Source organism: Neophocaena asiaeorientalis, unplaced genomic scaffold (genome assembly GCF_003031525.2).
Source record: "Neophocaena asiaeorientalis asiaeorientalis breed wild unplaced genomic scaffold, Neophocaena_asiaeorientalis_V1.1 scaffold521, whole genome shotgun sequence".
Classification (NCBI taxonomy): Eukaryota; Metazoa; Chordata; class Mammalia; order Artiodactyla; family Phocoenidae; genus Neophocaena; species Neophocaena asiaeorientalis.
Window position 1 is genome coordinate 73,667 of NW_020174712.1, and position 27,175 is coordinate 100,841.

General features: G+C 48.7%; 1 protein-coding gene across 1 annotated transcript in view; it reads right to left on the reverse strand.

Moving 5' to 3' along the window:
• Positions 1-1,884: 1,884 nt before the first annotated feature.
• DLGAP2 (DLG associated protein 2) overlaps positions 1,885-27,175 on the reverse strand; it is a 145,295-nt gene continuing 120,004 nt past the window's right edge. Inside the window, exons 8-12 of the mRNA XM_024759964.1 lie at positions 21,597-21,682; positions 19,553-19,968; positions 10,491-10,582; positions 4,498-4,650; positions 1,885-2,103 (exon numbers count right to left, since the gene is read on the reverse strand). Of these exons, the coding sequence (XP_024615732.1) occupies positions 1,885-2,103; positions 4,498-4,650; positions 10,491-10,582; positions 19,553-19,968; positions 21,597-21,682 (966 nt within the window). The remainder of the gene's footprint in view (positions 2,104-4,497; positions 4,651-10,490; positions 10,583-19,552; positions 19,969-21,596; positions 21,683-27,175) is intronic.

Genomic DNA, 27,175 nt, shown 5'->3' on the forward strand with positions numbered 1-27,175 from the left:
ACTCTGGGGGAAATAGGATTCATTTATAGAAGAATATTTCAGGGAATTTTTTTTTTTTTGCATTTTTCAAGGATATACATTCGTACTGATTTTTGCTTCCAAATATATTTTAAGGCTGTTTGGTAAAATATATACCAGATATGAGGTTCCATTTACAGGGTTTTGTCCTTACAGGGAATTCTTAACTACTCAGCTTTAAAAAAGTAAAACTTTGAAGCTAAACATGCTTTAATATCATCTGTGCTCCTACGAACCCCATGCTTCGTGAAATGTAGAATACGAGGAAAAAGAAAAGCTGCAGGCGTTAAGGCGCGCCCCAGCTGTGCAAGGACCTTACCGAAGGCTCTCATACATTATCAGGCTGCAGGGAGAGCTGGGTGCGTCTTAAAGTGCGAGTCAAGGTAGGAATACAAAGTGCTATGGGGGAGGGTCTGTGCTGCTGGGCTGGGGGCACAGCACTCGGGGGGCCACAGGGGACCCGGCGTTCGGGCGGAAACGCCGCGTCACCTGCTTTTACCTGGAGTCACAGCGAGGACTCTAGTATGGGGTCAAATGGATAAATCCACAGGCGCTTCCTCTGAAGTGATGTCTGAACAGACACACACACCGTCGGATTGGAACAACGGTCACGGCATCTAAATTTCATGAGACGAACGGGAAACCTTCTGTTAGAGACCTTCCTATTTTTCTCTGGTGCCAATCAGAACCACGAAAACGAAGGACTTTTGCTGAAGTCCACAGGTGGAAATCACCATGTGCCCTTGTTCTTTTTGTCTAAAACAGGCAAGAAATGTATTCTTGACTTTAGCCATACTGCATAGGACAAACGAATTCTGGAAAAATACAAATGTAAACTACGTTTCTTCTTTACCATTTAAACTGAGAGATACTTACCACTCACATTCATGTTTCTTAAACTTTTTACAACATCACGACTGTCATTTTAAACAAGCAAACGTTTTGTTTTGTTCTGTTTTTTAAGGATACCCTGGAAAGTCAACTGACAGAGCATTTGAGAATATATATACATCTATAAAGAAAAAAATCACATGGTGCATAAAGGGTGAAACTTAAAGACAGAACCATGTGTGACATTTTAAGTTACAAAGGAATAAAAAATAAATGACTCTTTTATCTGAGTGAGGACAACTCTTTGCTCTTTTCTACTCCTGCTACAGAAGTGCCAGCCTTTCTTAAGACTCTGCTCTGTTTCCATCTGTCTCTCCCTGTGTGAATGAACATTCAGCTGACTTTCTGACTGTGTAGATGCTGCACTGAATATCTGTGGCGGGGGCGGACTCCTCACCCCCCAGGTTTCTGGAGAAGCACACGGCGGGGAGATTGGTGGCTGGAGAGATGACTTCTCATCACCATAGACTTGGCACAGAGAACCACGTGAGGGGTCAGCTGGGTTCAGGGCACGGTGACCCCAGGCCACGGGTGGGGTCTTTCTTTCCTGCACTCAAGCTGTAGCACCTTCCTCTTGGGTGTCTAATGCCTCGAGTGAGTGGTGAGATGCACCCATTCATAGTTTTTTTTGTTATTCTTGCCTCTAATATCACACAATTTATAAAAATATAAATAACAAAGTGTGAACTGGGTTCCATCTCGAGAGGTGTTCCTCGTACCCCTCTGAGAACAGAGTGGGTATGTCAGGTGTCCCCATGCCTCTCCATCCCTGCTGACGGGAAGCCAGGCCATCCGGGGAGAAGTCGTCGTGGCCGTGAGCTCGCGAACCGTGGACGTCAGGGTGTTCCAGGGTGTTTATGGCACAAACACAACAGCCGGGGCGAGCTCGCTGGAGGAGTGACACAGGAGTGACCAGGGATGTGATGCACGGCACGGGTGATGGGAAGAAGGGGAGGGAGGGGCGGGCCCGGAGCCCTAGAGCCGGGTCTGGGCCTCGGGGATGTAGATCTCGATGCTGTCGGCCCGCTCGCTGGCCGAGCTCTGGCGGAAGGACGCTGCCCTCTTGGCGGCCGCCAGACGCCTCCGGGCCTCCTGGCGCTGTCTGTCCGGCAGGTCCAGAGACTTCTCTCTGGTGATGGGAAGTTTCCCTTTGGGGGGCTTCTTTGGTATTGGAGGGGGGACCTTTCTTTCTTCCTGAAAAGCATCACAAGTCAAAATTGGGGCAGTCAGAGGAGCCCGGCCGTCCCCCCAGCTCACAGCCCCGCGCCCACCCGATGCCGCGTGACCCTGCCCGGGGTGGACCTGCTGTGCCTGCCCTCAGATCCCCGGGGCGGGGGAGTGTTTACACACGAGGACATCCATCCTGCATGTGTGCGTGGGACGCCGCCCTAGTCTTAGAGTTATTTTGACCCTGTTGCTGGGCGAACACTTGACAAGTGCTCACAGGCTCGCTCACGTTCTTGAGTTTCCCAGGGGTCTCGGAAGATGCCGCCCGACAGCCCTGTCCTATGCGACAGTCTTTTCAACAGACTCCAAGGTCCAAGGACACGGAAACCTTCTCACAGGGTGTCCCAGGGAACCGATGTCCAGATGCTCTACTATGGGCCTTAAGCCCTTTGACATGAACTAGATATGATGTTTCGCTTCCTTGGTAAAAGGATGCAAACAACTATTTCTGACCCTTAGCTCGTGTTCTCAAACAAGTCACCCCAAGATACGTGTATGCCTCTTCCAGAAAGAGAAATGGCACAATTCTGCCGCAAAGGAACACACAATGCTTGCAAGGGTCCTGGTGGAAGGCCTGTGTCCCACACTGTGTTCTCTATTTGCTGTGGCCCCTCGCTAACAAGGCTGGACCTTCCCAGTGGATGGAGGGCGGGAACTCTGCAACCAGTATCCTTGTCAGGAAAGGGGATGTTACATACGGGGCCCGGATGCTGCCTTTTCTGAGAAGATAGCTGTTGAGGGGGGCACCCACTCCTCTCTTTCCCTTCAGCCTCCAAAAGAATCCGAAGGGCACTAGATGGGCCCGGGCTTGGCCATTAGCACAGGTTCAGGTGAACACATGGCAGAATCTTGATGTTGTGTGCTGTTGTTTTTGGCAGGAAGATGGTTTTGGTGTCTGACACTTTGTTCCCATGACTTATTTTAAAATGACTTGGACCAGAAGCAACGTCCCTCCCGGCTTTTCGGCAGGGGTACAATCAGGGGTAATTAATTTGTGAAGACTTGCAGCTATTTCAAAATTTAACCCCTGCCTTAAGTGCTTGACTGTGATTATCTCTCTCTCTCCTCTCCTTTCGCAGCCTCTGAAATATGGGACTGTAAGAAATCAACCATTCTTGTGAGTCTCCGTTTTCAAGAGGCTCACAGATTCCCTGCAGTGGAAGCGGGGGTGGGGGGCAGGTGGCCGAGCAGATCTATGAGGCAGAGGGTCAGGACTTGTGTCCCGGGTGCAGGACACGGAGCCTCGGCCGCGTTCAAGGGCTGCTCGCCTTCTGGACGGGGTGCTGTACCCTCAGCAGGAACCGTGTTCATTTTGAGGACTACTCTCTGTGTGCAGTTGAGGTGGAAGGGATTATATTAGCTGTCAATTACCGAAGAATGAAAAATAGGGAGGATTTTTGCATATCATCAGACTAGTTTGATAAGTTGTATTTTTAGTGATTTCTTTGAAGAACTTTTTCATTTGGAATCATTACTTATGATTTCCTTCACTTCAAAACCAAACCATAGATTTCCTGGACTTGCTTATGTACAACCTGATGGTTGGCGGGCCCCTCAGCCCCGTTATCTGCGGTGGAGCGATGGCCTCCAGCCTGGAGCCCCACAACGATGGTGGGCAGCACGTTTCTGGGAAAATGGCGGCTGCTGCTGCTGCTTTCATTCTAACTATCTAGATATACACCCTGAACGACAGATTAAACACCACTGTCCCAAGTATGTTGGATTAATTTTCTTTATCATTTTAATTGATAATGTCTGTCCAGAAACATCAGATTATGATAACGTAGAACTTCTCTAAAATGTGTTAGGAAGTCAATGTCTTTATAGCTAATTCACACTTATCTATCAGCCCCAGTAAAGATGATCTCTAGAGGGAAGAGGTGAAACCATAGCTTCAAACTTAATGGACATTTTCAGCCTATTTCAGGGCCAGGAAGTCTACCTCTTCAAATTGTTCAGGGAAGTTTCAAGTGTTCCCTGTCTTCAACTGCAGATGTGCGACTGGAAAGTTTATCTCCACAGGAGGCATTGTAACTGAACTGAAACTTCCCCGGTGGGAAGCAGCCTCCGTACAATCCAAGCAGAGGTTTGATGGCGATAACGCAGGGGACTGACCCTACCGGAAACCAGACCGCGGCAGACAGCGTGAGTTTTGTTGGTGTCTTCCGGGAATTGTCAGCAAGAAAGGGTCTCATTACACATGCTGACGACTTTAGCTCCACCCCGATCACGTACACATGGGTTTATCCCTGAAAATCGGATCCCGCACTGTTAATCAAAGACCGAGACACACATAATAACGTGGCATTTGGAGCACGCGGCCTGGACGCCGGGAGGTGGCAGCGGCAGGTGGGGGGTTACCTTCCTCTCCGGGGACGCCAACTCCTTCCAGTCACTGAGCTTCAGCTGGTGCAGCTCGTCAAACTTCATGCTGACGTCCTGGACGGACAGCTGCAGCATGTCCCAGTACCCGGCCAGGTCCTGCGAGGTGGGCCTGGGCATGGCGCTGGGGTCCTGCCAACACATAGGCGCAGGTTAGAGCTGCTGAGAACTCGGAGGGCGGGGGCGGGGCTGCTCTTCCCAAGGAAGCGGGTTAGAGAGAAGCCCCACGAGTTCAGAATCGGGTGCAGATATTCCCGAGGGCCCACGAGGATTCAGGAACAGTTCCCTTAAGTATTTGCTGACAGTTAAAAAGTCTGAAGAGGCTACATTCTGTATGGTTCCAACTCTAGGACCTGCTGGAAAAGGCAAAACTATGGAGACAGTAAAAGACCAGTGGCCATGGGGGTTGGGGGGAGGAGGGGTGACCAGGTGGAGCACAGAGGATTTTTAGGGCAGTGAACCTGCTCTGTGGGATGCTGTAATGGTGGATGGGTGTCATGATAACTTTGTCCAAACTCGTAGAATGTCCAACACCGAGAGTGAGCTCTGATGGGAACCACGGAGCCTGGGTGGTGGCGTGTCACTGGAGGTCCATCAGTTATAATAAAGGACCACCTGGTGGGGATGCTGATGGTGGGGAAGCTGTGGTGTGTGCGGGCAGGGGGTGTATGGGATTTTTCTCTGTATTTTCACTCAATTCTGTTGTGAACCTAAAACTGCTCTAAAAAATAAAGTCTATTAACCTGATTAAGAAAATGGGCAGAGGATCTGTCTTCCAAGGAAGACATACAGATGGCCAACAGGTGCATGAAAAGATGCTCAACGTCACTAGTCATCAGGGAAATGCAAACTGAAACCACAATGAGATGTCACCTCACACCTGTCAGAATGGCTACCAACGAAAAGACAAGAGATAACAAGGTTAGTGAGAACGTGGAGAAAAGGAAGCCCTCGTGCACCGCTGGTGGGAATGTAAATTTGTGCAGCTGTGATGGAAAACAGTATGGAGTTTCCTCAAAAAATTAAAAATAGAACTAGCACACAATCCAGCAGTTCCACGTCTGGGTATTATGTGAAGAAAACAAGAACACTAATTCTAAAAGATATATGCACCCCAACGTCCATAGCGGCATTATTTATCAATACAATAGCCAAGATGTGGAAACAACCTAAATGTCCATCAACAGATGAATGGATAAAGGAGATTACATATATATATATATACACACACACACACAATGGAATACTACTCAGCTATAAAAAAGAACGAAATCTTACCATTTGAAACAACATATAAGTCAGATAGAAAAAGAAAGATACTGTATGATTTAACTGATATGTGGAATCTAAAAATTAAAATGAGTGAACAAAAACCAAAATGAGTGAAATAGAGTCATAGATACAGAGAAGAAACGGCTGGTTGCAGAGGGAAGGGGGTGGGGGGAAGAGAGAAATAGGTGAGGGAGATTAAGGGCTATGAGCTTCCAGTTGCAAAATAAATGAAATGTACAGTGTGGGGGATACAGTCAACAATTATGTAATACCTCTGTGTGGTGACGTATCGTAACTAGATTTACTGTGGTGATCAGCTTGAAACATCAAATCGCTATGTTGTGTTAACAGGAACTAACAGTGTCGTAGGTCAGTTGTGTTTCAAAAACAAACAAAGAAACAAACTCTTAGAAAAAGAGATGAGACTTGTGGTTACTGGAGATGGGGTGGGGAGTGGCAGAAGGGAGTCAGAAGGTACCAACTTCCAGTTACAGGATAAACAGGTGCTAGGGATGCGATACCCAACACGATAAATACCACCAACGCTGCTGTGTGTTATACAGGTAAGCTGTTAAGACAGTAAATCCTAAAAGTTCTCACTGCGAGGAAAAAAATATTTTTTCTATTTCTTTACCTTTGTACCCATAGGAGATGATGGATGTTCGCTAAGCTTACAGCGATAATTATTTCATGATGTATGTAAGTCACATCATGATGTGGTCCCCCTTACATTTATTCAGTGCTGTATGTTAATTCTATCACAACGCAACTGGAGGAAATGAGAAGAAGAAAAATAAAGTCTACTGAAGAATACACGTGTAGTTACAGGCCTTCACTGTTTCATTTTGAAAACGCTTTCTTGGAACCTGGGGATGGTGGCACGTGTTAAGGCTCCAGCCGCTTGACAGTTTATTCAGGCCCCAGGGTTCTGGTCGCCTGTGGGGTTACTGGGAAGCTGGTGCCCGGGGAGGGTCTGCAGTGCTGCTGGTGGTCATAGGCGCTGGGGAGATGGGCCTGGAGCCACGGCCGTTTCTGTTTGTTCCCTGAGCGGTCTCAGCCCTGCTTCTGAAGGTCAGGGATGCCCTACAAATGTACCATGTATATTTCGTCGCTCCCATGTGGAGGGAGGGCAGGCACGTTGATCTCCTGAAGGGTCAGAACTGTCGTGCAGGTGATGTCACGGAGCGGCACACAGGCAGCCAAGGGCGCACGTGGCCCCGAGGTGGGTTTGCTTCTGCACATGGCACCTGATGTATGTGTAGTTTCAATGAGTAGTCTCTACTTAAAGCTGGGTGACTCCACAGGAGCAGAGAGCCAGTGGCCTGGCCACGCCCCCGGCGCCCAGCGATGGCTGGTGACCACGGCCTCAGGTTCCCCGGGCCGCGTGACCTGCCTGCAGGCACCTGAGTTTGCCACCCTCGGTGTGTGGATTTTTCTGGTGTGGTTCCCTCGATTCAGTGCGGGGCTATCTCAGGTTAAACAGATAGAGAAATTTCTGATAGGTAAACATTTATCTGAATTTGCTTAAAATGTGCCATTTCCGGCTTGTTCATAAGTCCTTCCCATGAAGCACATCAGGAACTTCTATTTGGTTGGGTTTAAACTTCCTTTAACCTTTGTCTTAGTCCATCTGGGCTGAGAGAACAAGAAAACCACAGACTGGGGGCTTATGAACAGCACAGTCTACTTCTCCCAGTGCTGGAGGCTGGACGTCCAAGGTCAAGATGCCGGCAGATCCTGTGTTGGGTGAGGACGCCCTTCCTGGTTCACAGACGGCGTCTTCTCTCGTGTCCTCACGTGGAGGAAGGGCTGGGGGCTCCCTGGGGTCTCTGTAATGAGGGCACTGATCCCAGCATGGGGGCCCCACCCTCATGACCTCGTCATGTGAATGTTTGGGGACACAGACATTCAGTCCTGGTTCCACATCCACATCCACTAGGTCACTCTTTGAGCCCCGCCTGTTCTGCTGATGCAGCCAGATGGCAGCTGTGCTGACCTGAGGGCAGACGGTAAGAACCACTGTCCAAGCGACTTGCACAAAACGCCCTCGTTTTCTCCTTCTCCGTCTGGAGTGAAAGTTGCAAGCCAGGGCCATTGTCTGCAGTTTGAAGCTCGTTCTCCATTGAGCCACCAGGAGGCGAACTGGGCGTGTGGATCGAGGAGCCCAATGGGCAGGTGCAGTGTCAGGTGCAGGGTCAGGTTCAGGGTCAGGTGCAGGGTCAGGGTCAGGGGAAGGTTCAGGGGCAGGTGCAGGTTCAGGTGCAAGGTCAGGTGCAGGCTCAGGGGCAGGGGCTGGGGCAGGAGGTTCCTCCAGTCACCTGGGTTGTCATGTACTTGCCCGTCTGAGCTCAGCCACTGCTTGTGAAGAAAAGCAGAGCGAAGGTCTTGCCTCTGGGCCGTGCTCTGCAGGTGATGGGGGTGCACGGGGCTCTCTGGACAGTCGGGGCTGGGGGGACTCCTCCCCCCAAAGGCGGGTCCTCAGCTGCTCTTCCGGAAGGTGACACAAGTACAACGTCCTCTCCCGCAGGTGCAGGCGTGATGGGGCCTGAACGTGTCCGAGGGATGGAACGGCTCCCCAAGTGGGACTTCGGGCCCTGGTCCTGCCCCACGGCTGTGCTGAGGCTCATGTCGCCCGAGAGTGGACTCTGTGGTCACCTACCCTCCCCGCTGGACTGGCGAAACCTTTGTCCTCCGGGCTCCCAGGGAGCAGAGGCCGTGGTGTCGGTGGAACTGGGCACGGCCAGGGTCTGGCTCTGCACGGGAGGTGGCTGCATCCGCGTCCACTGGACATTCGGACGCCTGATCTGTTTGTGTCATTTTTTCATGTCAGTGGTGAACCAGGCCGGTCCCCTACCCCAGCAACGTGTACAGAGCCATCCGTCCTTGCTAACCGCAGGCCGTGGGGTCCAGGTGGGATGTGGCCTCTGAGGCGCCATGTTCCGGAACATTCTTTGGGAGCTGTGTGTCCTGAGAAGGGCTGAGAAGAGACCGTGGGTCGTGTTCAAGTACACCGTTAGACCGGCCGGTCTGAGCGTGACTCCATTTCTCCCTGCTCTGGGGTGCTGAGCCGCTGGCCCGAGAGGTACCGATATCGACCCGCCAGCTTCCAGGGTGGGTCCTGCCCAGTGTCGTCCATCCTAAACAGCTGGTGGGCTCTTGACGTGTCTCCTTGACTGAAAACTAGTCACTGGCCTAAAGTTGCAAAGTGTGGACAGCGTGGCTTTGCTGAGCAAGGCCCCTGCTTGTACGGTCAGCATTTCAGCATTTCTGCTGACAGGCCTGTTTAGGGCCCCAACCTGACCTCCTCCAACAAATGCTCCAGACTCTTTTGGTCTAATCCTAGACAGAGGTCAAAAGAAATGGAAGCAGTCACGCCAGACTTTTGAAGGTTAACACAAAACGCAACCTGACATGTATAAGAGGGTGGATAATTTTTAAGCTTATAAAATGCAGATTTTATAAGCTTGAACAATGCGTCTCTGCTGAGTGCAGGGTGCTGGAGATGGGGACGACCCTCCCCACCAGACTCGGTGGAATGCGGACCATGCTCTCCAACGGCCTACATCAATTCCTTAAAGATGATCCATTAAATACACACGACGGAGGACGCTAGAACATGCCCAGTAAACGTAATAACCGAATGTTTCCACAGCTGTATGCTTCTTTCAGGGACTCTAAACCTGCCTGTTTCCCCTTTCAAATGTCGATTATAACTGCACGTCATAGGCAACCAGGCGGTAACTCTTTAAATTTCATGATGAACTGGAATGGGATTAATTGGAAAATATTAGAGAAAACATACTTTTTAATGATCCTGATTAAAAGGGATAAATTGGCAACTCTGACGTGCTCTGCTGCCTTTGATGTGGAAGAACGTTCTGTAAATCCACACGCCTCCTTGTACATTTAAAAGCCAAACAAAACAAAATCAAATCACCTTGAACCATTGCTATGGGAGACCTTGCAGAGACTTGTGTTTTAATGAAAATGTTTGGTCTGAAAGAAGTCAGTGTATGGATTATAAATAAAAGAACCTGTAAAGTAGCGTGATTACTGTTTAGTTATTTCTCCAAATAATATCAAGTGAATACTTTCTTTAGTCAGATAAGGAAAAGTGCGTGTGTAACAATATATATTTATATTTATTTATACATAGTATAGTATACATATAAGCATACATATAGGTAAGAGTGTCCCCTTGATCTTTTCAGGAAGATCAGAACCAAGTTTAATGCCAACCGTATTACCTAATTTAGTCCATGGTATTTCTGTTCACTCCTGACTGTAACATATAAAGCACAAATTACTTCTAAAATCTCTTCCTAATCTCTTGCATTGTGGTTGTTTACGTGTTTCTATTCAAGCCACCTCCTAGCACCGTCCTCACTGTGACATCCACCGTGACAGTGATTTACGCTTCCCCTCCATCCTGGGGTCCCCTGGGGGACAGCCAGGTGGCGGAGCACACCCCTCACGGCTGGGGAAACACCTGTCTCCTTCCCACCCCTGCCCATACCCCCATGGCCTCTCTGCTTTGGCTGCACTTTTAAATCACCCCCAAAGCTGGGAGTGTCCCCCTATTCATTCACCAGGCTGCACATGTGCAGGGATCTTTTAACAGGCGGGAACGCGGTGAGCACAGAAAGAACGGACGTTCAGCTTGGTTACAAGGGGCCGAGGTTACCTGAGGATCCACTTACCATGTTCTGTTGGCAAAGCCAGTAAAACTGTTGGAATTTCTGCGACATCAGAAGCTGGGCACTGCCAACAGCGCTCCTGATTTTCCCGAGAACTGTTAAGAAAAAAACAAGGTCAATTAAAAAACAAGAGCAAAAGCATCACACAAAGGGAATATGACCCAAAGAGCAAAAGCTATTATTCTATCATCTCTGTTACTGGAGGTGAAACTGCTGAGTTATTATGGCCACGGGCTGAACTGTCTTTCTGTCTGCTCCATTCCTGAGCAGGAAGGAAATTCAAAGATGACCTGTCCTACAGAGAGAAGCAAGTCAGAAAGAGAAAGACAAATACCGTGTGCTGACACATATATATGGAATCTAAGAAAAAAAAAAAGGTCACGAAGAACCTAGGGGCAAGACGGGAATAAAGACACAGACCTACTAGAGAATGGACTTGAGGACACGGGGAGGGGGAAGGGTAAGCTGGGACGAAGTGAGAGAGTGGCATGGACATATATACACTACCAAGTGTAAAATAGATGGCTAGTGGGAAGCAGCTGCATAGCACAGGGAGATCAGCTCAGTGCTTTGTGACCACCTAGAGGGGTGGGATAGGGAGGGTAGGAGGGAGATGCAAGAGGGAGGAGATATGGGGACATATGCATACGTATAGCTGATTCACTTTGTTATAAAGCAGGAACTAACACACCATTGTAAAGCAATTATACTCCAATAAAGATGTTAAAAAAAAAGACAACCAAATGCCAGCTACTAGGATACTTCAGTGTTGGGGGAAATTTAGCTTAGAAAGGTACTGCTAACACCACCAAGCCCTTCGGGGGTCAGCAGGGTGACCAGTTCCCCCGACCTGCTCACATCACCATCCGCTGACCCGTGGAAGTGCCACGTTCGGTGGTAGTGAGAACATCCCGCTTTGGGGCACCCTGTGGGCCAGCTCAGCTTTCAGGGGGTAGGAAGTGTCAGTTTAATCCAGAAGCGATTTCTAAGTTGTAAGACTTTAATCAAATAGCACTTAAAAAATGTAAATAATATAGTTTTGTCAGTGGAAAGGATTTAACCAATTACCCGATAGCTGTGACAACTCTGGGATTTTCACTGGGCAGATAAAAGACTTTGGGCATGAAATTTCTGGGAAAACCCCACACCTGCTACCTCCAGGGGCCTCCATACTTCCCATCTTTCTGCCCCAGTCCTTCCTTAGCCTGTGTAAACGTCGTCATTATTTTGGAAATAATAGCTTTGGTGGATCCCAGCTCCCATGATCCTCAAAAGCACGTAGCAATCTGTAGGAGAACGTTTCTGGCGACTATACCCAGGCCCACTTATCTCTGATGTTTTGTCTATAAGCAACAGTTCCCAGCTATTTCACTGAGCTTACACAGCATCTTCCTCTGATGGCCAGAAGCATCTTCTGTTCTGGGTCCCCCTCGAGACTCTGTGCAGAACACAGATAACAACCAGCCACACGGACCCCCTGAAACTCAAAGTCGAGCCAGTTTGCTAGGCTGGCCATTCCCTCAGGCTTTCAGGAGAGCAGGGCAAGCTTGTCTCCAGTGCCCTGCGGGCAAGCCTTCAGGAAAAAGGGGGTTTTAGCCTGGAGGTTCGTCCGTCGTGAAGCAGACACAGCCATCACCACTAACAGGCTAGTTAAGTACTTACTCTGGACAGAATGCTTACGTCCTTGAGGTTTTATCTGGAGAAGAGCCCACAAAAGCCAACCCTATCAGCACGTGAGTCACCTGGGGGTCTGGTTACAGGCAGATTCTGACTCAGGGGGTCTGGGGTGGCGCCTGAGACCTGGCATTTCCACAGAGGTGGAGCCTGAGTCCAGAGAAGTAAACTCAATTTTGTTACCTTTCTCCCCAATTTCCCAAACATTAGTAATTTTGATAGGCAGCCTTCAATAAAATGACTTGAGACGTTTAACGTGCGTTAGAAAGTGGCATCAAAGACTGATTTCTGAGCCTGGCCACACAGCTGCTGAGACCCTGTTCCTCGGCCTCCCTCGAAGGGAACGGAGTCACAGACACCGTTGGGAAGGGCCTCGATACCACGTAACCAAGTGTCACATGTTGGAACTGATGTCCCAGAAATAAACCCATTGCTGTGAGGGGTGCTGAGGACACATCCTAATGTAACAGAATCAGCCACACAACAGAAGGGATAGCACAGCCTTCATCTTTACAGGGTGAGGACGTGGCCCCACAGACAATGTGTTCGTAACATGATGCTCTCCTGGGGAAGTTCATGGACTGCCACACTTCTTAGTTTGCCTGTGTTTTCTTACTTGTCCAGATTGTTGCTCTCCAAAGTTTTATTATGGCAAACTTCACACGCAGAAAACTTGAAAGAAAGTATCACAAGCAACTCCACCCCAACCCTTAGAATCACCAATCTCGGAGCGCGTTTATTTTCCTGACCCACTTGGATAAGCTGTGGCCAGAGCCCCATCCGCCATCATCCTGTACGACCACAGCGCCATGACCGCTCCTAAGAAATGAATAGTTCCCTAATATCATCCAATTCTAGCTTGCTCCTAAAATATGAAGAAGAATTAAAAATGTAACTTTTAATACAAGTGAGTTAGCTGGATAACACTCTGGCAACCTTTCAGACTTAAAAAAAAAATGTTGTCTTGTCAGCATCTTGACACCTGGGCCCTCGTGTCTCCTACCAATCCACTGCGGGAGGGGCTTACTCCCCCAGACCCCCCCATCCCGCCCACCTCCTCTGTCTGCTTTGCCTTCAGCCTTGCAGGAGGGCAGTGGGGTTGGAGCACCTCCTGGAAGGGCCGAAAATACTTCCTACTTTGTTTCCCCAAACTGAATATGTTTCTGCAGCTCTGGTCCCGCTGCTGCTGAGTGGAAGAGTTAGTTTTGTTTTTGAAAAGTTGAATTTTCACTTGTAAACCCCTGTAACTTGCATGACTGACGAAAACCTTTCAAGAGACTTGTTTTAACCAACCTGTCACTGCAGGAATATATAGAAGCGACTCATGGATAAGTGCACGTCTTTTCACTGACTCTATGCTTCCTGAAATGGTATTTATTTATTTATTGTTAATTTCTCTAAGCCTCAGTTTCTTTTTTTTAAAATTTAATTTTATTTATTTTTTTATACAGCAGGTTCTTATTAGCTATCCATTTTATACATATTAGTGTATATATGTCAATCCCAATGTAAAAAGTCAGTTTTACCCATTTTGAGGTTTTAATCCCCAATCTTCATATTCTTCTTTAAATGCACTTCCACGGAAGTGTTAATATAAAGTACTTCAGTTTATCATCTTTAGCACAACATGGATAGGTGGGTGATATGTGGGTGTTGACTTAATGCAGAGGAGACTTATTATAAAGGGTATAAATTGATTGCTAGAGAGAGATAATGGCTGTGAGAGTGTAGCTGATGACCTGATTGCAAATGGCAGGAGAATTTGCTGCTCAGTGAATGGGGATGATTCTATCTGATACCTATAATGTAAAGAGCTTCCTATAATTGCAAGGAATTTGGGGCGAAAATTCAATTTATTCTTTTCCACTATCCTTCCCTCGTTTTGTCACAGTTTAGACACTTTCTTTCAAGAGCTACAGATTAGGACGTATGCTCATCAGAATGCAAACCTACAAAGAACCTGAGACAACCCTGGCCTTTGATGTACAAAGAAATTTGATGAACTGACTTTGCTCCTTTAATTTATTTTTCACGCGTGTTCCACAATTTTCAATTCTATCTAAATTTGCTGTGAAATGCCAGGACAACATTTACACTATTCTTTTCTTTCAAAATTCGAGGTGGGTTTTTCTAAAATCGGCAGACTGTTTGAAATGATCATTTGAAGATGTATTACTCCGGGATCTCTTGGGATTCCTGCCTGACTCATTTCGTAGAGCAGGCTGGGGGGCACGGCTGCTTCCACAAACCCCCTCGCTTCCGGACCTCTGGCTTTATCATTTTCGTTTCATTTCGTGTTTCTTGAGCACACGTTTCTTTTTATGCTCCAGTTTGCCTGCGGCCACTGGGTGGCTGGGCTGCGTGGGGACATCTCCGTCGGGCACTTACCACATCCTTAGCAAGAGGCGGGACACAACCAGGCTTGTGTGTCCCGGCAGGGGTCTGGAAGCAGTGGCTGCACGTTCCCTGGAGGACTGGTCAGGTCTCAGAGGCTGTAGCAGCCGTGCTGCTCAGGAGCACCGTCATTAGCTCTGGTCTTCAAGGTGCTGTCTTTGCCGATGCGGACTCCTGGGCAAACTGCAGACCCAGGGGCAGATTCTCTGTGGCCCATGATCTCCTCGTCCCCTGCATTGCCACGTGGCCCACGAATCCTCAGGGTCACTCTACTTGTTGTCTGCTCTTCCCTGGGCACAGCGACCGAGCCACGCCCCCTGCCACCGCCGCCATCCAGGGAGCATCGCCCCTCCGCACGGAAGGACTGGGGGACCCATGCTGGACACCGAACCCCGACGCCGGCGTTAACGTGACTAGTGAAGCCGGGGTCCCTTAGATGAGGAAGGAAATCATCAAAGGCCCCAGCTCTGTGAGTCTGTGGGTCCATGCATCGGACTTGGTGATGTTCAGATTATTAGCTTTGGGGCAGAGCTGTTTTGGGGGCGAGAGAACGTCCCAACACCTCTCGAGAGACCCCATTGTTGAGTTCCTTATACCATTCATATTTCTACAGACCTGCTGAGTAAGATCTTTGTGGTTGTGGAACCATTTCTTTTATCTCAGAAAACATACTATTGTTTTTATGCCACTTACCCGTTTGGTTTAACATAATTAACACAAAAATCCCAAAACACTAGTCTAGTGATGGTTTACAATCCCTCCAGAAAATATAAATATATATATAATATAAATATATTATAAATATATATCTATATAAATATAAATAAATATATATCTAAATAAATATATATTTATTATATTTATAATATATAAAATATATTATAAATATATATGAATATATTATAAATATATATTTATATAATATAAATATATTATAAATATATATAATATTTATGTATTAACAATAGGAAGCCTGCTTTAACATGACTTAACTTAAACCAGTATTTAACTGGGCTCACGACGTTTTTATTAACCACAGAGGGCTGAATGAATCTAAATTCGTTCAATCGATTCAGTGAGCTGTGATTATAAAATTACAGCTCGGGAGAAAAGTTATCTCATGTAATGGAAATTTCAATATTCCAAGCTCAGGGTTTTGGTTCAACAGCCATTTAATTTAAGCTTCGCTTTTTGAAAGGGCCGTAACCAATAACCCTGTATCTGTTCTTAAAATGAGGACTGGACTTGCAGGTGATCCGACCTTCAAACATGACTAGGGCAACAGCTAAATGTGACTGGCACGGCGCTAGTTTAACGGGCAAAGCATACAGTTCAGGTTCAAAACAACTGTTCTGTCATCCTTGGCCACAAAAAAAGAAAGCCAGGCAAATAAGAGAAGAAATTAAGAAAATCATAAAAAGGATCCAGCAGATCTGTTCTCTGTTCTTTGCCTCTGAGCCTCATAGAAATGCAGTCACACGTGGTTATTAAACGGTGGCAGGAAAACCCACGCAGAGTCATGATTATTGAGCTGGTGCCTGAGGAACGGGGTCTTCCCCAGCCCGGCCGAGGGCGACTGCAGGATGCGTGGGGTTTAGATGCTACGCTTTAAGAAGGTGTGAGCAGGGCTGTGACCCCCCCGCCCCGGGTGTGAAGGCTGCACCTCTTCCCGCCGCCTTCCTCTCTCTGACCCTCAGCTGCACAGGGCTTCTGCCAGGCACTGCTGGTGGATAATCGATGTACCAAGTGTGAGCCTTCCAGGAGCCTAAGATGTCAAACGACAGCAGGGCCGGGCGGTAAGAGCTCTGGGAAAACGCAGAGCCGTCCCCGCCTTTGAGCAGCATGTCCCCAAGGCAGTGGAGGACGACAGAGCCCAGGGACTCGAAAGGTAGTGGCTCAGCCTTCCCCTCGGTCAGGTGCAGAGTCCACGTCTAAGGGAAGGTCTTCCTGGAGGGTCTCCCAGCCAGTTCTCTGCCTCTGCTTGTGCCCCTGATCCTGCTCTCTCATCACCATCCCCCCACCCCCACCTGCTTGACCAAACCCACCTCCCTGTAAGGTCCAGCCCAGATGCCACTGTCACCAGGAAGCCTTCTCGGACTTTCCCTGCTGGCAGCATCTCTCAGGCTCCTGGGAGAGTCTTTTAAAAGCACTGGATCTGCACTGCCCTTTCTACACTTTATATTTCTCACTCGCCATGAGCAGCTCTGCCCTGGTCTTACTTCACCCCTTCTTAGGTCACTGCAGCTTCCGTGCTATACACTCCTTTTCGTATCCACCTGCAGTCTATCGAACGACTCATAGTATGGGTTCAGCAAATATCTGCTGGGTGTTTCCAAGATACAGAGAGTCCAGAAGAAGGTCCCAAAGGTGCCAAAGAGGAAAAAAACTTGTGTATGGAAATACAATTGAGGGACGGCAGAAACTCCCTTCCCTCTCTGCCTTGTTGAAGGAAAAATGTGTTCTCCGGATGTCCAGTAATAAGACAACAGAACATCCTAAGTGATGGACTGTTATTGTTGATGTGGGTCACTGCAGATCATCAAATCGTATTTTAGACACAGTACACTTACGGCATTACTCCCAGAATTTTCTTGAACGCCCCAGTGGCAAGAAAATCGTAACTTAGGACAATGCTTCAGCGCTGAAGCCTTTTAATTTCACCTCTTAATTTCCAAGGGCTGAGGCAAAACCCAAGTATGTATTTTAAGGCTCAGGGATTCTCTCTGGACCACAAATGGGTGTCACAGATTCAGAGAATCAGAATGAAGTAAATGGCCAGGGATAGGGGCTCCACATTTTCTAAAAGAGCAGAAGAAGACAGTGTTAGGATACAAAGGACAAGTTCCCAGGAATGGAACATCTGGATTGAAGAATGTCGGGCAGCGTGGTGGGAAAGCACAGCTTTTGACAAAAGACAGCTCTGACTTTGAGCCTGGATTCCACTGCTCTACTCTGTGGAATGTGGTGCAAGATTTTAACCTCTCTGAACCTGTTTCTTTACTTCCATAAAGGTGACAGTATTTTCTAGGTATCATGATATGCTGAGCCCTTGAAGATGTAAGTGATGCCCTTAGCGTAGCCCTTGGCACTGCGTTCAGTACATGACGGCTTCGGGATTTCTTTTAAAAAACATATCTTTAAAAAAAACTATAATCCTTGATAAAATCAAAACTGAATTAATGGTACACACTAAATATGGAAAACCATGACACGGCAGGTTTTGCTCTGTGTTGTCTTACAAACACAGCAAGGACTAAAGGCCTCCGTCTCTTCCACGCACAGAGGGAGACCGGAATCTTGTGGATGTGTCCTAAATGGTGTAAATCCACATGATTCTAGAATAAAATGCTACAGACATACTGTGGGGTAAGCCCTGACAAGGGCTACCTCTTGCTGAACTGTCCCCCCATCTCCTCCCCTTCAAAGGCATTTCATGGAGGAACCACAGGGTGTAGGAAACACATCCCCACTCATCAACCTCAGGCTCACGTCTTACAAGCCCCGAGGACCGCTCACCAAGCCCGGGCTGAACGCGGGGGTGTATACAGAGCGGGAGCTGACAGCCTCCTTCAAATCCCGGGTCAACTCTGGGTAAAGGGTATAAATCCCTGATACAATTCAAACGGTTTCGCCCCGTTGAAGCACATACTGACAAGTGAAGAAAGGCTGCGGGAAATGAGGGATTTTTAAACATCGGATTGAGCGCAGTCACCGTCGGCTGTGCCCTCGGCAGGTGACACGTGTGGACAAACGCATGGGGGCGGTGTGACTTTGGCAGCTACATGCAGCGATGCCGCATGGCCGGGGCACAGGCTATACATCCTCCAAAACCCTCAGCGTCTAGTACCCACTCCGGTGAAGGAGGTGTGGGGTGTGATGACTGACAGAGGGATGTGGGAGAAGAGAATTGGGGATCTGAAGGCATGGCACTCTCCCCCTTTCTTCCTAAGTTAACAATGTACATTTTAACAACTCAGGATCAAAACACCAACCATTTTCTTGGACTCCTCAGTGGCCAGGGGCCACTGTGTCTATAAGTTACCGTCCTGATACTTTCATCCTTATGCCTCCACTGCCAGGATTATTGACATATTCTCCTACAGCAGAGTTCTGGACATGCAATGTCAGGGCGACATTTCCAAGGACATCAGGTGTGCTTTTGAACTTCAGGATTTATAGTGATCTAGCAATTGTACAAAGGACTTCATGGAAAAAGAAAAATTTTAAAAGAGCATGCTTTGTCGAGGTAAGACATTCAGAAACGCCTCTGTGAAACTGTATTTGGTAAAGACAAAATTTGTTAGTTGTATGTACGTTGCAATCATTCTTGTGGTATTCTTGGTCTGTAAACAAAAGTCAGGAGGTATCTGTTTCGAAATCAACACAGCAATTCATAAAGGATGCTGCTTCCGGACAATCCTGACAATAAGTTTCTTCAGGGAAAGGGGAGGCTGGTGCCTTTCTGCGCAAGAGCCGGAGACCCACCTGGCATAAAGGGTTGGGAGCAGATCTGCGCTGCCCACACGAGGTCGGGGAACTTAGATCCCCACCCGCCCGGGGATGGGGAACCGGGAGCCGCCATCACCAGCTGGCTGGTTAGTCGTCTACCGCAGCCAACATTTCTTTGGCATAAAGCCAATGCAATTTCTTCTAAACACGGGACAGTCATGATTCTAGAAAACAGCTGAACTGCTCCATATCAAGTCTTTGCCAGAATTCAGGAGAACCGGCACGTGGAACACGAGATAAACTGCATCCCTGTGAGCACAAGCCATCCTGTTATCCAACAAACAAAACAAAACAAAAGGATGCCCCTTAATACTCTAGCGATTGCTTTTCTGCTCGTTTACTGTGTCTGAGAATTGGGGGGAGGCAGTAGGAAGCCCACTCATTTAAATTTACTCAGGGACCCAGGGACTCTGCCTGGGGATTCTGCCATTTGTGTTACGGCAACATCAAGAGTGTCTACAAGCCTCAGAGGAGACCTGGGCCCTTACTTTCCTCCGCGAGGTCGTTCTCCTCCGCTTCCCTCTCCATCTCTTTGCACCAGCCTTCCATCCTCTTCGTCTCGCTGTGCAGCAGCTTCAGAAACCAAGCGCCGTCCCTGTGGCACGGAGACACGCGGCCGCCATCCACCGTGTCCATGGACGGCTCCAGCCAGGGGTCGGGAGGGGGCAGGTCGGCAGTGTCCACGGGGGTCCGATAGTCCTCTCGGTAGCTGAAGAGCCCCTGGGTCCGGACGGTCCGCACCGCCCCGTACTGGGTCGGGGTGCTGGGCTCCGAGTGCCTCTGGAAGGAGGACCCGAACTGTAGGCCCTTGTCCTCCGTGGCGACATGTCCTGGGAAGCCCTCCAGCTCCAGGTCCGCCTGCACCGCGGCCGTCACGCTGTTGGAACGCTTAAAGCGTCCGCACCTGCAAGGGAGGCAAGGGGGACAAATGGGGCCTTTGCGAGGTGGCCTCGTGTAGCAAAACCTAGATGCACTCATCAGGAGTGCGCCTGGGCCACAAGCCGGCACCTCGCAGGGAAGACGAGTGTTTTCATCTCTATTACAAGCACTTTGGTGCTTCATCTATGGCAGAACACCATTTGGCTTTGCAAACAATGAACCTCTACCTTCTACCTAAGTTTCAATGTCTAAATAATGCCCACTTAAGACTTAAGTTTATTGCACGACACAAGGAGGCTTGATGTATCCCGTGAAGCCACGATCTTGGGGTGGTCACTTGCCTTTCAGAAAGACGCTACAAGTTTACTGTCTTCTGTTTGTGGCATACACGTAAAACGAAGCCCTGCTGCTTCTTTTATGTCTACAATTCTTTTAAGTAATAACATCTGTGTCCTACTGAGTTTTGGTGGCTATTCCTATCACAGCTTAGGACATGAGTTTCTCCTCCTATCTGAATAATGTAATATCATCCCGATTTTGTCTTTTATGCAAAACGATGAATCCAAATTCTGACCTCGGCAGGTGTTTAAAAAACATTTTCATCGTATGTATTTAAATGTCAGTCATTCCACACAGCCAGTTACTGAAATGACTGGCAGAAGTGAGCTTATAACAGGAGTGCAGATTTTGCTGGTGAGAACTGTGTGTGTGTGTGTGTGTGTGCGCGCACGTGCGCACGTGTGCATGTGTGTCTGCACATCCAAACTTTGCCCATGCTACGTGTTTTGGCTCCGCAGCAACTGGCCCCCCAGATGGCACACAGCTGTGAGTACAGCTGGTTAATGGACCTGCCACCATCTCCTGCCCTGGAGGCAAAGGAGCTGAGAACAAGCCACCGCGGGGGATGGAGACAGCCAGCCCAGGTCCCCAGGTACAGACGACGACGTGCGGGTTCTGAGAGCTTGGCGTCCTGGGGAAGCCATCAGTTTGTGTTCTGAATTCCTTGGCAATCAAAATCTTTGCAGGTTGGTCCTAAAGCCCTCCACTGTGAGCGAATCACCGGGGCTTCACGATGTAATGTGCCCATCAAAATTTGTGCTTATGAAATTTACAAGATATGCTATTTTAAATATAAAATAAAATAGTCATCCTGTTTTTGTTATAAAAACAACACTCCTGTAATGGACTTGTCTGTGTTTGACAGTTTGAGGGGTTCCTTTGAAGTGTCACAATCCCAGCACAGCTAAGGTCTTAAACTTCTTTCAATCTCCCTCCCTCTCTGTCTTTCCTTTTACTTTTAACATGATAAGGTGAGAAAACCTGTGTTTGTTTCACCCTCAGCCTGTTTTTTCCCTTTGGATAAAGGACTGTAACATTCAGAGCTGCCAGCCCCCCTGCTTTCGTAGGTGGTAAATTACTTTAGAAGAAGCGGGTCCCCTGCCGCTTGCAGAAACAAGGCATAGGAGGACGTTAATTCACACTTAGAATGATATACGTTGAAAAGTATAAAGATATGACCCTGTTTCCTGGCCTGAATTATTGATGGTCAAATGGCCTGAATTATTGATGGTCAGTGTCGTCTAGACACTTGCAGTCAGGTTACAAACCAAGAGCCCCGCTTGGGAGATGGCGGGTATTTGGGGGGCTGGTTACCGTTTCTCGTTCTCCACCTGCACGCCAACAGACTGGTACTCCCGCAGGCCACGGCTCTCCGTGTCAGAGTCGGTAGCTGTTTCCACCTAATTCAACACAGAACGCCTTATTTTAGAACCGAGACAAGGGACCTGGGTCAGGGACTATTTGTGTGTGTGTATTCATTTGTGGTAATTAATTATGTATCTGTTTAATTAATGCAGAGATGCACTTGACCCAGGAAAATGACAGAGAGAGGGAAATGCACTCATAGTGGTGTAAGTTGCTACTGTATTTCGTCAAATTCTGTGTCACCACTTGAACTCAACACGGCACCTCAGTCTTTTAAATGTATGCAAATGAAATGGCTTTGTTTCGCTCCGGCAAAAAATAGGCTCGGTTAGATTGCATTGTGAGAGGGCTTAAAAGCTCTTATCACACCCTACAGGTACAGCATGAACCAGAGAGAGCTAACAAAACACACACGCGATTTAATTGGACTGTGCTGATGGCTGCATCCACATACAAGAACACACGGAAGGAATTTAGGCATTTACCAGGAGCCCCGAGGCAACCTCTCCATCTGCGCCTACACAGAGCTGTCTCTCTTTTTGCTAACGATGTGCCCAGAGCAGGGCGATGTCAGAACAGAACAGAAATCGTACATTCTACACACAATCCTTATGGCGGCTGCGCTTGCCAAAAAGTCTCCCCAAACCCAAAGAAGCATTTATGATCACCACTGGTGTCAAGTTAACTCACGAGAGAATTCTAGTAGCGCAGGTTTTCTAAACAAACAAACAAACAAACAAACAACCCCCCACCTGCCCCGCAAACTCTCAGTATGAAAAGTCTGCAAAACCAAAGGTTAGTTTAGTCAAATATTATCCCAGCTACTACACTGTCCCTTTTCCTTTTCACAAAGAATATTGCCTATTGTCTCAAAAGGACTTTTGACCCCAATCCACAAATGTCATAACTAAACTGTCAAACACATCTTTTCTTAAAAATATTAATGATCGCTGCAAAGGTAAGATACAAACCATGAAACGAATAATCAGAACGCTCTCCTGTGAGTTATGAGAAAAAAGGTGTACTTAACAATCGTGCCTGTAACTTGGGAGGCCCCTCGGCTAAGCCTTTGTCACTGGGGGCTGACTCATTTTGTGGTGAGTAGAAGTCGTGGTACTAAGAGCGAGATGGCATTGGTTTTCCGCTGACCCCGCACCGGGTACCATGCTAAGAGCAGACAAGTGTTACTACACCTGGTGCACGTGATACCCTGTGTCGTTTCCAGCCACATCGAACACTGAGGAATCAGAGAAGGTGAGTAACTTGCCCAGGGGTGCGCAGCTTGTCGGGGGCAGAGCCATGCTCTGCACTGATCCGCTGTGGCCAGAATCAACATGGCCACATGGAGACCCTGCAGCTCCCGGTGGGCTGCGGAGCTGGGGACAGCAGCCGGGGGCTCCCCACTGTTTATTGGTGTAACTCTGAAAACATGCACAGAAGTCATCTCTCATTTGTGTTGCATATTTTGGCGGCTGGAACAGGAAATAGGTTGACTGCAGGGGGAAACGTGCTTGAATAAAATTCCTAACCTTGCTATTTATCACCAGGTCTTTTGAGTTTCAAGTGGGTCATGGCTCACATAAATGTTACCTTGCTGGGTGGGGAGACTGTTATTGTTTTACACAAAAAGATTGCAATAAAAGTTAATATATTAAAAATGTTACCCCATGTCAGTGCAAAAGGAGCTGCCTTGTGCTTTAACTGCTATTCCACTCTATGGCTATAACCTGATTTATTTAATCAGTCTTCAGTGGAGGGATAATTTGGTTATTACTAGTTTTCTGACATTGTCAATGACACCGCTATAAATACATGTCTGCACGTGCATGGACTTTGGTGACTATACTCCCAGCCCATGTGGTGGCTGAGGCAAAGGTATCCCATTTTACAATTGTGGTAGGTATTGTCGAATTTGATAGATACATAATATGGGTGAAATTGCTTCATTCGTATAGTTTTAGAGAGGTATTTGTAATGGAAAGAGCATTAGCTTTTCATCATAAAAATGTTCCAAGTATTTGCCTTACTTTTTCCAGTCTTAGGATTCTGGTCTAAAGAAGTCACCTCGACTTCTAACAAATTATAAGGTGACACGTGGGGACAATAGGAGGCTAGGAAAGTAGGATAATAGTAACATATGGTACGTTTTCATTTCTCATGACACAGAATAGCTGTGCAGCTATGAAAATGATGGCTTAAGAATGACACCACGAAAGATGCTCACGATACAATGTCCACTAAGGAACGTAGACTAGCAGGTGGCGTGAGCGGTCAGGTCACAAGACGTGTGTGCACACATAGAACATACACATCTTCACAGGTACATAAACATGCCATAAAGTGACGAAAAAATACAACCAACGTATCACAAAATGCTTTTTTCTTCCTTTCTCCAGTGTGTACGTTTTCTCTTATAATTCTCTTATTTTTACAGTGAATGAGGAAAAGCAGCTTTGCAGGCAGTCAAATCCTGCCGCTTGCCGGCCGTGTGGCACTTGGGTAAATCTCTTAAATTCAGTGGAGTCTTTTCTTCCTACTCTCAAAAGCGAGGGAAGCGCTGGGCACCTGGCCTGATTGACGTAAGACTCTTTGGGTGGAGCCAGATTCAGCTCAGTTTCTCCACAGCACATCCAATGCTCTGCCCTCCCACGCCCGCTTTTAAGATCATCAGCTATATTAACGATAAAGTGTTAAATTCAAGGAGTTTATATTTAATGACTTTTTTAGATTTTACAGTGTTCGTCATGTGAAGCCTTTGTCAGAAAAACATGAAGACAGCTCTACTTTTCAGAAGGTAAAGGTGAAGGCGGATATGATCCAGTGGTACAAGGCCAGAATGAGCTAAATATGTATCATTTCAGAAATCCTGGGACAGCTCTATGTAGATGGGGAAAAAAAGTAAATTTGGGACACAGAAAATGAATTACTGTTTTGCATGGTGGAAAGGAAATCAAAGGGATCTTTTCCCGAGAGAAAATTCTGCCTAGGAGGGTGAAAGGATTGTAAAGGTTTGGAGAAATATATGCGTACATTCATTTTTTTTTTACAAGATCCACGGTGTTCCAGGCATTGAGAAGAAAGATGAAATCAGCAAAATCCCTGTATTTTAAGCGAACTCTCTGTGAAGCAAACGCTGTACTGGAGGTGCTCACTGATGAAAGGGGAAAGGACCACCCCATCACTGCAGTGAGTGGTGGGCGCCGGGATCCGGAAGCCCCCGCCTCACTCTCCCCGGGCCTCAGTGGAGGGACGGATGCTGAGCCTCGGGCCAGGAGGAGCAGTGGGAAGGGCGGTCCCGCACAGGCCAGTTAGGGAGCAAGGAGTTTGGTGTGGCCGGTGTGTGTGTGAGTGCACACGTGTGTGCCTGTACACGCCTGTACGCATGTGTGCAGCGCACGCATGTACACGTGAGCGCACACGTGTGACTGTGCACGTGTGCGCGTGGCCCGCGTTTTCGGGAGGTGAAGGCTGATCGCCCGTAGTTGGAAGCACCAGAGAGAAGCAAGCTGTCACCAGGATATTTGCTGGAGCTCCAATCTCAAGTTTTTGCTCTAAACTGAGCTTATTTTAGGCTCTGCCTTCAAAACTTCACACATAGCAAAGTGGGTACATTGCTTCCCATACAAAGTCCCCGCAGTTCCCTCAGGGACTTATTACAAGTCCAACAGTTAAATATGATTTGCCAGCCCTGCTCTGTGAGATGCTTGCAGCCCCCGCAGGAGCAGTTAGGAAGGTGGGGGTGGGGGGAGGGAAGGCTTGCTGGAAACGTGAAACGGCTGGGACTCCGAGGGCGTCCTGGGTCAAGGTAAATCAGCATCACCACAGAGAGGACGTTTAAACCCAGTAACCAGCTGGTGACACCGCAGAGTGGGAATCGCTCCCATTTTAGAGATGGGGTGACTGAGGCAGACGGGATTGAAGGATCCCTGACATTAAACCACATCACAGGGTCTGGGAACAGTAAACGTGTTCTACAGAGTTTCACACGCGCACACACACACACATACAAGTAGAAACTGCAATAACAGACAAACCACAGATAAAAACAAAAGTGAGCACAAAGAAAATAGCTAAATGTCACCACCATCGTGAGGAAAAGTGAGGTAGGGCCAGGTGTGGGCTCCAGGTGAGAAGACAGGTGTGCTGGCCGGCATATGTCACCAGGAGGGACCCAGGTGTAGTGCACACCTGCAGGGCCTGGGGCAGGATGTCACGAGAGGAGCCCTGAGCTGAGCCCCTGAGGACCCTACACATCAGTGCTCATCCTGGGCCCGGGCTCCAGGGAAGGTGCAGGCAGGAGGGCGCACTCTGCTCGGTGGGAAGGACAGTGTCTGTACAATGAACAGACTCTGCACTGTCTAAGTTTCCCCGACAGCTGTAGTTCTGGGAACCCGTCAGGTCCTGGTTCTGGCAGGCCAGGCGGGAACCCGTCCCCCCAGCGCTGGACGGGCTCGCAGAACACCAGCCACCCTGCCCTGCAAGCTGAGGACAGCGTGATGGGGCCGGGGGCGTTGCCGCCCTCCACGAGGGGTCATGGGGTGAGAACCACAGCAGGCTCCCGGGGGCGTGTCACCGCAGGACCCTCATTTCTTCCCCTTCTGTGTGCGGCAGGAGACTGCGGGCTGGGGTCCCATCCTCCCCCTGTGGCTGTCGACCTGTAGGCAAGTCACTCACCCCCAGCCTCGGGCTCCCCGTCCCTGACGGGGATGTGGCTCCAGCCGGCCCGTGGGGCTCCCGTGAGGATGAGGGCAGCTCGGGGCGGGGCTGGGACGCAGACTCAGCAGATCCACACGTGGCCCCAAGCCAGCCCCCTTCTTCGCCCTCAGCGTCACCTCTACATTGTGCCCCGCCCACCCTGACGCCCTCGAGCAGTCTTCTAGAGCTTTCTAGGCACCTAGGGGTGGTCCTTCCATTGGCTCGGTCTTCACTTCATCCCTCTTCCCCCCTGTGCCCTCGAGCTGGCGCCCCACACCCATCTGTCTCCCAATTATCCTGACACTCGAGTTTCTTGGACGACATCTTCTTTGGCTTCCAGCTCACTTCCCTTGGCCACCGCGAGGTGACAAGCTCGCATCGTGCTGTGACATGCCACCAGGAGGAAAGCGGAACCCCTGCATTCGCACGCTTGCCCACACTCGCCCACCGACACTGACCGAGAGCTCGCTATGTGCCAGGCGCTGTGCTAGGCGCTGGGTACCAAGAGGCGGCAGGTGCGCCCGGCCGGCACGCGATGCGCAGCTGGGGGCGGGTCCGGCGAGGCTGGTAGGGAGGGTGGCCTGGGCAGAGCGGGGGATCTTCTGGGGAGAGGCACTGCGGCCGGAAGCAGAATGGGGCGTGGGGGGGGGTGGCTCCTGGGGTGACTTGCAGGCAGGAAGTGGTGGCCGGATAAACTCGCTTTATGGGCGTCTGGAATTACCTGAAATTATCTGAATTACCTGGAAAGTTCCCGCTATTTTCGGGTAAGTTAGCAACTCCTCGTGTTTGGAAGTCGACCCTCCAGCCTTGTTTGTGGCTTTGGGGGGCGGGGC